The sequence below is a fragment of the Zea mays genome, chromosome 2 (assembly GCF_902167145.1).
Source record: "Zea mays cultivar B73 chromosome 2, Zm-B73-REFERENCE-NAM-5.0, whole genome shotgun sequence".
In the NCBI taxonomy this organism is placed as follows: Eukaryota; Viridiplantae; Streptophyta; class Magnoliopsida; order Poales; family Poaceae; genus Zea; species Zea mays.
The window spans coordinates 222,051,218-222,061,090 of record NC_050097.1 but is presented as its reverse complement, the minus strand read 5'-3'; the positions used below and the strand labels follow the sequence as shown (position 1 = coordinate 222,061,090).

Genomic DNA, 9,873 nt, shown 5'->3' with positions numbered 1-9,873 from the left:
GAAGGTTTCATCGGTTGCGAAATTACGAAAGAAGTATATATACATCCACCAAATGATGTCCGCTCGAAGGGAAGGAGTAAAAGAATCAAGAAATCTAAAGAACTATCTAAGCCACGCAAAAGAAAAAGTACCTAGTCTGGGTGTATCTGTGTGTATTATTATAGTGGCTTGAAAACTGTGGTACAATCTATTTGTATTTGCATGCGTCAATCATACTATGTGTATTTGCATGCGTCAATCACGTGTATTTGCATGCGTCAATCACGGGGCCAATCGCGGGGCCGGTTGGATTAGGGAAAAGGACAGAATAATTAAGAAAAAAATCTGAGGTGGGAGGGCTTAAGTGAATAAAAGACACTAATCATTGGATTAAATAGGAATAGTCAAGATTTAAAATGCTCACATGAGCACCGACATAGCGTGAGCACGAGATACGTTCAAAAAAGAAATCCTAAAGAACAAGGATTACTAAACGAGCACGCTCGCCGGCGCCGGGAATCACGATCAGATCCAATCCAAGACCGCGCCCCAGCCCGGCGGATGGATCCCGCCGCCGTGGCCATCGTGACGGTGCCGTTCCCGGCGCAGGGCCACCTGAACCAGCTGCTGCACCTGTCCCTGCTCCTCGCATCGCGGGGGCTTCCTGTCCACTTCGCCGCGCCGGAGCCGCACCTCCGGGAGGCCCGCGCGCGCCTGCACGGCTGGGGGCCCGACCCCGCGGCGGTGTGCTTCCGCGCGCTGGACGTGCCCGCGCACGACTCCCCCTCCCCGGACCCATCCTCCCCGTTCCCGGCGCACATGCTGCCCCTGTTCGAGGGCTTCTGCACCGGCGCGCGGGCCTCGCTAGCCGCGCTCCTGGCGGAGCTGGCCGCGTCGCACCGCCGCGTCGTCGTCCTCTACGACCGCATGGCGGCCTTCGCGGCGGCCGAGGCCGCGCGCTTACCCAACGCCGAGGCCCTCGGCGTGCACTGCCTCGCCGCCTCCTACAACGTCGGGTGGGCGGACCCGGGGCACGCCCTCCTGCGACGCCACGGCCTCGTGTTCCACCCGCCCGACGCCTGCGCCACGCCGGAGTTCGTCGCGCTCGCCAGGCAGATGGGCCAGGAGCGCCGGCGCGCGCCCGGAGCCGGCATGGTCGTCAACACCTGCCGCGCGCTCGAGGGCGACTTCCTCGACGCACTCCGGGGGATCCCGTCCTCCGACGGCCCAAGGCTGTTCGCCGTCGGGCCTCTCAGCCCGGTGCTCCCCCTCCCCGGCGCGAGCGGGACTCGGCACGAGTGCCTGGGCTGGCTCGACGCGCAGCCGCCCTCGTCGGTGCTGTACGTGTCGTTCGGTACGACGTCGTCGCTCCGCCCGGAGCAGGTGCGCGAGCTGGCCGCCGCGCTGCGGGACAGCGGGGCGCGCTTCGTGTGGGCGCTGCGGGACGCCGACCGCGCGGGCATGCGCGGCGGGGAGGGGGGTGCCGAGGCCCTCCGCGCCGCCGCGGCGTCCGAGCTCGGCCCCGACGGCGCTGGCGTGGTGGTCACCGGGTGGGCGCCGCAGCTGGAGATCCTGGCGCACGGCGCCACCGCGGCGTTCATGAGCCACTGCGGCTGGAACTCCACCGTGGAGAGCCTCAGCCACGGGAAGCCTATCCTGGCGTGGCCCATGCACAGCGACCAGCCCTGGGACGCCGAGCTCGTGTGCAAGTACCTCCGCGCCGGCGTCCTGGTGCGCCCGTGGGAGCGGCGCCATGACGTGACCCCCGCGGCCGACATCCGCGACGCTATCGACAGGGTCATGGCCTCGGAGGAAGGGGCTGAGATCCGGCGGCGGGCCGGGGCGCTCGGGGAGGCCGTTCGCGGCGCCGTGGTCGAGGGCGGGTCGTCTAGGCAGGACCTGGAGGAGCTCGTCGCGTACGTGACGAGGTGATTCCGTCGCGATGGCCCATGCGGCGACTGTGCCGCGTGGCGGCGCTGCTGCCTGCATTAACGATTTGTTTCCATGGACTATATTTGAAATGAAATCAGAAGGTTTTAGGCCAGGCTATGGTTTCATTTGAGGGTTGGCCAGGCCATCTTCGTAGCCTATCTATTTTAGTGAACAAAACAGCGTTTTGTCCCGTAGAGGCGTAGAACTCTCCCAGCAGGCAGCAGCGCTGATGGTTCACGGCTCATGAAAAGAGACAATCGAAGCGATTTGCCAGCAGTGGCTGGGCGCCGTACGACCACGGCACCACGACCAGCACTGCCACTCCACCATATCCAACAAAATGCCCAGCTGGAGCTGTTTATCCTTAGTTTTTAGAGAGACAGCTTGTAGGCTCTAATTTTTTTTCTTACCCTAAAATTTTTCTGTAACTTTATATAACCTAGTGTGCTTCACTATCTTTGCAACAAAAAACCCCCTGCATTCTCAACTTTTTTTGAGTCCCATCTGAATACAGTGAACAATTACAGTCGTCTAAGAGCAACTCCAATAGTTCTCTAAAAGACTTCCTAAATCAATAATTTAGGTAGTTAACATAAAAACTATTCTCCAATAGTTCTCTAAATGAACTTTCTAAATTTAACAACTTGTCATCTAACCTCATTTTCTCTCTACATTTGGCAACCATTTAACAACTCTCTAAACAAAAATATTGACTGCATTATATAGTTTTTGTGACTTATTTTTTTATGTGAATAGATACAAAACAAAATTACAACCTATATTTAGAGAACTATTGGAGAACTCACATTTTTTTACTCCAAAAGCCATTTAGCAACTTCTTAAATCTATAATTTAGAGAGCTAAAATTTAGCTAACTATTGGAGTTGCTCTAGAGCCAACATCGTTTCAGAGTCCCATCTGAACTCCGTAGCGTGATAGCAGAGGGCGGCAGCAGCAGCAAATCCCTGCTCCTTCCTCCTCCCCGGCCCCAAAACCGCACAAACCCCTGCTCCTCCTCCCGCCGCCGCCGCCGCCGGGGCACGCCGGGATGCAGAAGCCAGTGGCCTCCGTCGTCTCCCTATGTCCGCAGCTATGGCACCGCCACTTCCGTCGCGCTCCCCTCCTCCCCCGCGCCCGCGGCCTCCCCTCCTCCTCTCCTATCCTCACACGCCGCCGCTCCGTACTCCCCCGTTCCACTTCCACTCACCTCGCCGCGGTGTCAACCGCTGCCGCCGCCGCCGCCGCCCCATCAGCCACACCGTAAGCTTCCCTTCCCTCACCTTTCTACTACCCCAACAGCTGATATTCCCAAGTGCAGCGCACCCTGATGACCTTGACGTGTGCCCCCGTGACGCAGGTACCCAGTGTACGATCGGCTTCTGCCGTGCCCCTTGCAGGACGACCCTCCGAGAATCGAGCACCTCGTGGCTCGGGAGGACGAGGTGGCAGCCGATTTCATCGCCAGGTCGCTCGGCCTGCCTCCTCTGTGAGCACGCCTCTCACGAACTCCCAGTATCTTCTGACTTCTCCTGCGCTGTCTTCCTATAACGCGGAATGAATTAGCTGCGGTAGGCTAACTTTGTGGATGTGAAGGTATGCTGCAGACCTCATCGAGTTCGGTGCTGTGTACTACGCGCTCGTCGCCCCGCAGCCGCCTCCCTACGCTTCTCCGGAGCATTTTAGGCTCTTTCGGGAAGTCACCGAGCCTTCCGTCCTGCGCCGGAGGGCGTCCATCAAGGGGAAGACGGTGAGGGAGGCTCAGAAGACGTTCCGGGTGACGGACCCCAACCAGCGCCTCGAGGCCGGCACCTACCTGCGGGTTCATGTGCATCCTAAACGGTTTCCAAGGTAGGGTGGGTGCTGTCCTCTCTGATCTGCTGTGGTGAATGACTGGATCAGCTTGGTTGCTTATAGCTTATGAGTATGCCCCCTTTACTCGATCGTGCCATAGGTGCTATCAAATTGACTGGAAATCCAGGGTAATAGCAGTCGCTGATGAATACGTTGTTCTTGATAAACCTGCCGCAACATCAGTATGTTCCTCTTTACCTTCCACTTTCTCGTTTGTTGGTGGTTTACGGGCTCTAAATTTCTTAGATAGTTCATGTCGTATCATGGAATGCGTGTCTGCAACATTGGCCCTTCACTTTGTTGAACATAGTCTTCATGTCTTTAACTCGATGTCGTTTGAGTCCCCTATGAATTATGATATTGATTTTTCTTTCACCATTAGGTTATCTGCACAGAATAAAATTCACATCCACTAATATGAGTATGTACAATGTACTACCACTGCAACATTTGACGCAGCCAGAAGCACGAGTTCTTGGTGAAGCAAGTTTTGGTTTATTGGATGTTGTAGGCAGCTAAGTTACAAATGACCAGTCAGTCGCTAGGTTACGGTTGAACTTTTCTGAGTTTCAGATGATAACAACAGGTGAATTTTGAACCTTTAGGTGGGCGGAGCAACTGATAACATTGAGGAATCCTGTGCAGTCTTTACTTCGCGTGCATTAGGATTGGAAACGCCATTGCTGACGACTCACCAGATTGACAACTGCTCTGAAGGCTGGTTTGTCTATCACTTTATTTGTATATACTTATTTGCTAAAATGTGGGAATAGGCAAGCAATGTCATCCTTTTTCGAAACTTTGCAGTGTGGTACTATCTAAAACGAAAGAGTTCTGCTCTGTTTTCCATGGACTGATAAGGGTATGTTACTTCCTGACTGCAATGCATCGTGGTTTTGCTCCAGGAACCTACCGGCAATGATCCCTCCTTTTTTTTGGAATTTGTAACAGGAGAAACAGGTTAAAAAACTCTATCTTGCACTTACTACAGCACCTGTGTCAACAGGAACGATTACCCATTATATGCGCCCAGTTAATCGCGCTCCTAGATTAGTTTCTGAAGGTAATCTTGAACTGAAATTGTTGCTTCTATATGGTTACTAGTTCGGCCAATATGCGTTTTGTGCTTTGATGCTGGCACTGTTGTCCTGACTTCAAGCATGCATATATCTGGGTCAGGAATATTATTCATTTTTGGGTGTCGTGAAACTGTGTGCTCTCTTTATGAACATATGTGCACACTGACCACCTTTTGTTGATGCTGTGGCCGCTACTGAAGATAGTGAAATGTGAATCAGCAGTTTATATCTAAAACTCGTTGATTCTGCATCAATCGTGTGCATGTTGCCTTCTATTGTTCTTAACCACTGTTTTGTTGTTAATAAACTCTAGAAGATGAATGATGCATAAACTCATGGCCTGAATGCTTCCACCAGAAGTTTTAAATAACCTTCTTGTTTTAGTGTACTGCGTTTTAGTTGTTACATTGGAATCCTTTGTTGGTACATTGATGTTCTTCTTACTTAACCAGACTGTATTGAAAGATGGCATCTCTGTCAAATGGAGGTACTCGATTGTAGCAAGGTACCATGGCCAAGCTCTTCGATCAGGAAAGCTTACAATGTAAATGGTTGTGGGTGGCCACAGCAAGAAGCTGCTTACGAATGTAAAATCAATCTCTTGACAGGGAAAACTCACCAGGTATCATGTAACAAACATGCATCACTCGAGGCTTGATCAATAAAAAGGTTACCGAGCTAATAGCCCGCCATTATGTTGCAGATAAGGGCACAGCTTGCTGCTATAGGCGCTCCTATTATAGGGGATTCTGCATACATGACTGCAGCAATGGCAGCGATGGCCAACCCAAGCATAAACCCATTCGGTAGAGAGAGGCTGAGTTACAACAGTGAAGAGGAGAAAGAAGCCGCCGTCGAAGCATGGATTGCCTCCCACGGGAAGGAACCAAAATCCGTAATTGGGCTGCAAGCGTCAGAGATCTCTTGGGATCACGAGGGCAAGCACCATTCTTACAAGGCTGGAGTTCCGTGGTGGTGGCAGGATCCTGACTCCTGAGTGCGATGGTGGATTGGATGGGGGAGTTCCATATGAACCCCTGGAATCTCGCCTTTTTAGAGGACAGATGTTTTTCTACATTGTTCCGAGTGCTGAGCGACCACTGTCCAACACGAACATTGGTTTGGTTTGGTTGCTGCGCAGAAATTGTTGGGTCACCGAAAACTGAATTTGGGCTTGGGAGATGAAACTAAGCCCGAGTCTGAGCTCTCGACCAGGCCAACACGAACACCACACCAGAGCTCCTTCAACTGGGAAAAGCAGATCCAGGCCAACACGAACATTGCTTTGCTGTTCATTCTAGGGCATGCAACGTCATTCGTTCTATGACTGTAGCTGTATGGTTGTGTGCAAGGCCTAGCTTCTATTTGGGACAGCTCTCAATAATATTCCCTGGAGATTGAGTTGGGGTGAGACCGTCTCTCATAAAGTCAGTGACCGAAACATCAAATTTTTTAAAGGCAAGCATCTTAAAATCGATAATGGGGCGTTTGGATCCCTCATTTAATAGGAATTGAAGTTCACTTAACAAAGTAACCTATTTGCCTTATTTGCCTTAATTGGTATATGTCAAACGATCCAAACGGGCGTTAGAGAAATTCTTATCGTCCACTTTATGTTCTAATTTTCTTAGCTTATTAACAATGATGTTGGACTCAAAACATCTTGGTAATATTCTTATTATCGAAGATTGTTTGATAGTGTTTATATGAGATAGTTCATGTGATAAAAAACTGAAGGTAAGGAGTAGAGATGACAATGGGGATCTGATCCCCGATTCCCCACGAGAAATTCCTCTATTAGGAGACGGGGATGGAGGTAATTTAGTCCCCATGGGGATCGAAATGAGGAAACCTTTGTCCATGTCGAGTTCGTAGAGAAAGGGATTGGGAAAACTTTGTCCCCATCGAAACGAGAATGGAGATTTTTTCTCCCCGCGGGGACGAGGATGAGGAGTCGTTCCCCGACAGGGAATTTCCTGTTGCCATCTCTAGTAAGGAGCTAAAGGCACGAGAGACATAAAGATTTGTGCTTTGCTGGTGTCTATTGCAATGCGATTCGATCTACCCTTATGGGGCTCCATCCCCTTTTATATTACAACTATGGATAGTGATTATATGATAGTGTCACACACACACGCTTTCAAAAGACAAATCGCATGGGATCATGTACGTGTCAGGATCAGAAATTCACGTACACAGCGATTACATAACTGAACATCATCGCACAGTGCTCGGAAAATAATGTAAATAAGTATTACTTTATTACATCATTGATGGCAGAGACATTCACATAGTCATTAGCTTAAACAGTAATCAAAGTGCTAAAGCGAAACACAGTAATAACAAGGCCTTCACAGGCAGTTGACTGTGGGTTTGCCACTAATCTAATCTAGAACTTCTCGAAGTCCCGGAACTCCTGAAAGTCCTCTGTATTGCCATCATCTTCTCCTGAGCAGTGATTGCAATGTAGACGACCTGGTGTTTGTGAGAGGACCTAGAGGGGTGAATAGGTGATCCAGCAAAATCAACTCTAAACAAGACAGACTTGGTTTATAATGAGTGTTAGTGAAAACTAAAACCAAGTTGTTATGCGTAGAGATGGAGAGAGAGGAGAACTCTTCACTTGATTGCTCCTTTTAAATGTGTATCAAACTTAGTAGCTGTCGGTACCCTGAAACTAGGGTACCCCTTACTACAGTAAGAAGATGTGGTACCCACACGGCTATCTCTAGTCGCGTGGTAAAGGAGTTGTGCGTGGGGCCAGACCACGGCTCGCCCCAGCCTCAGGCGACTACTCTGGGCCAGCAACAGCACCCGACCCCACCACGTGGACGGCTCCGGGAGCGCCACGTGGCCAGAGGATATGATATACTCCAAGGTATCAACAGTGAGTCCGGACCCCATGGGAAAGTGCCGGACCCCTGTATATGCAGACCGGACCTCCGGGTAAGGTCCAGAACCTCCATGGGCGCAAACCGGACCCCTAGGATGGGTTCCGGACCCCTCTGTGTGGGGTCCGGGCCACTCAAAGCAGGGTCCCGGGATTCTGGGACAAAGAATACTCAGACCTTAATCAAGGCCAGGCGGTGGTCCGGAGCCGACACGTGTCCAGACCATACCGTATATGCTTCTGCTCCCTGCTCAGGCGGAGCCCCGATGCTGCCATGTGGCATGGTGCACGTGACGTAAGCCAACGGGTGGAGCCTGACGTAATGCCTCTAGGCTGCACAGCCTCTGCATTTATTGCGGATAAGGCGCGCCGCCTGTCTAGTCCACTGGTAGGCGATGTGCCGCCTCGGCATTTATTGAGCCCTGTCCATTCCACTGGCAGGCGATGTGTCGCCTCCGCATTTAATGAGACCTCTCCATTCCGCGGGCAGGCGGTGACCAGTCCATTCCGCAGGCGGCGTGCCTGTCCATTCCACTGGCAGGCAGTACGCCCATGCTGCCGCGTGCACTACGCTCATCATTACTCGCGCGTTACCAAGGAAGCAGCCGCAAGCATATCAATACTGCATGGACTACGAATATCATGGCGCTAGGAGATTGCTCAGGCGTACTCGCATTAGTTACTTCTATAATGTATTCCCTCTGTTTTGCTCCTAGGCCCTCATGTCGGGGCTCAACATCCTTGTACGTGCCCCCTTGAGCTATAAAAGGGAGGGCACATGACGTTACAACTCAGACCCAACTCGGACTCTCAGACTCCCAAGTTCATACAAGCTCTCAAGCTCACAGGCTCAATACTACACATAGTGGAGTAGGGTATTACGCTCCGGCGGCCTGAACCACTCTAAATCCTCGTGTTCACTCGTGTTCTTCGACCATCTAGTAGACAGGCAAAACGCTTAGGCCCCTCCTCATCTTAGGATTTAGCGGGTGCGTTCCGCCACCCGGCCGGAGAATTTTCCTCTCCGACATTTGGCGCGCCAGGTAGGGGCTCTTGGCATTAGGTTTTTGCTTGTTTTCCTGCTCGACACCATGGTCCAGATCGTCGAGCACCATGACTTCGATCCCGAAGACTTACCGATGGAGGAAGAAGCTGCGTCTTCCACGCCTCGGGCCTCCAGCCGCCCTGCTCCTGGTGCTGCTGTTGTGCGCTCTGCACGGCAGCACACTCTTGCGCAGGCGTTCAGGGCGTCAAGGGCTGCGCCTGTGGCCTTGTCTGCAGCCAGGGAATTGCTACGCCACTCTCCTAGTTCCACGGCCTCACCAGGGGCCATGAAGCAGTGGCGTGACAATGTTGATCGTCTGCTCGACATGGCGCTTTCTGGCTTAGCCAGGCCCAGGCCTCTGTCATCCCGGCGTCAACACGAGGTGTCGGCGTTAGTGCGCTCACCCTCGGTGAGGGCCGCACCGACTGAGGACCTGCGGGCGGAGCTCAACCGCAGGCATGCGGGAGAGGACGCTCTAGTCTCTCCGGAGAGGTCTGATGACCTGTGGCCAGAACTCAACCGCAGACGTGCGGGCGAGGACGCACGAGTCTCTCTGGAGAGGGCATGTGAGCGCCGGCTAAAGTTCGAGGGTCGCAACCTCGACCACGACTTCGCTGCGGTTGCACCGCAAACTCCAACGAGCGCCCGGATCCAGGCGGGTGTCCCATTGGCCGGCGTGGGTTGCGCCGCACTGGCAGATCATCTCCGTGCGGTGACTTGGCCATCCAAGTTCCGGCCACACCTGCCGGAGAAGTACGACGGTACGTCAAATCCGTCGGAATTCTTGTAGGTATACGTCACCGCTATTACGGCAGCAGGTGGAGACACTGTCGTAATGGCAACATACTTCCATGTAGCCTTGTCTGGGCCAGCCTGGACCTGGCTAATGAACCTCACCCCAAGATCGATCTACTCCTGGGAAGAGCTCTGCGCGCGGTTCACAGCGAACTTCGCCAGCGCTTATCAACAGCATGGCGTGGAGGCTCACCTCCATGCAGTGAGGCAGGAACACGGGGAAACTCTCCGGGCTTTCATCTCTCGCTTCACTAAGGTACGAGGGACTATACCCCATATCACTGATGCTTCCATCATCACCG

General features: G+C 52.7%; 2 protein-coding genes across 2 annotated transcripts; both read left to right on the top strand.

Annotated features, from left to right (window-relative positions):
• The first annotated feature begins 409 nt into the window (after nucleotides 1–409).
• LOC103647914 (cis-zeatin O-glucosyltransferase 1-like) lies at nucleotides 410–2,069 on the top strand. The gene has a single exon (XM_008672408.4). It carries the CDS (start codon nucleotides 541–543, stop codon nucleotides 1,909–1,911), a length of 1,371 nt encoding a protein of 456 aa, XP_008670630.1. The 5' UTR covers nucleotides 410–540; the 3' UTR covers nucleotides 1,912–2,069.
• Nucleotides 2,070–2,797: 728 nt separating this feature from the next.
• Nucleotides 2,798–6,319, top strand: LOC103647913 (RNA pseudouridine synthase 6, chloroplastic). Its single transcript, XM_008672407.3, has 9 exons — nucleotides 2,798–3,171; nucleotides 3,269–3,397; nucleotides 3,505–3,759; nucleotides 3,863–3,944; nucleotides 4,368–4,483; nucleotides 4,570–4,624; nucleotides 4,714–4,825; nucleotides 5,294–5,463; nucleotides 5,545–6,319. The coding sequence occupies exons 1-9, from the start codon at nucleotides 2,960–2,962 to the stop codon at nucleotides 5,836–5,838; spliced, it is 1,425 nt and encodes a 474-aa protein (XP_008670629.1). The 5' UTR covers nucleotides 2,798–2,959; the 3' UTR covers nucleotides 5,839–6,319.
• The last annotated feature ends 3,554 nt before the right edge of the window (nucleotides 6,320–9,873 follow it).

Bases quoted from the DNA above. Each gene is read 5' to 3' on its own strand.
- LOC103647914 (XM_008672408.4), top strand. From the start codon at position 541: ATGGATCCCGCCGCCGTGGCCATCGTGACGGTGCCGTTCCCGGCGCAG.
- LOC103647913 (XM_008672407.3), top strand. From the start codon at position 2,960: ATGCAGAAGCCAGTGGCCTCCGTCGTCTCCCTATGTCCGCAGCTATGG. The intron at 3,945-4,367 runs GTATGTTCCTCT...TTGAACCTTTAG, and splicing joins ATAAACCTGCCGCAACATCA to GTGGGCGGAGCAACTGATAA. The intron at 4,826-5,293 runs GTAATCTTGAAC...TTACTTAACCAG, and splicing joins TCCTAGATTAGTTTCTGAAG to ACTGTATTGAAAGATGGCAT.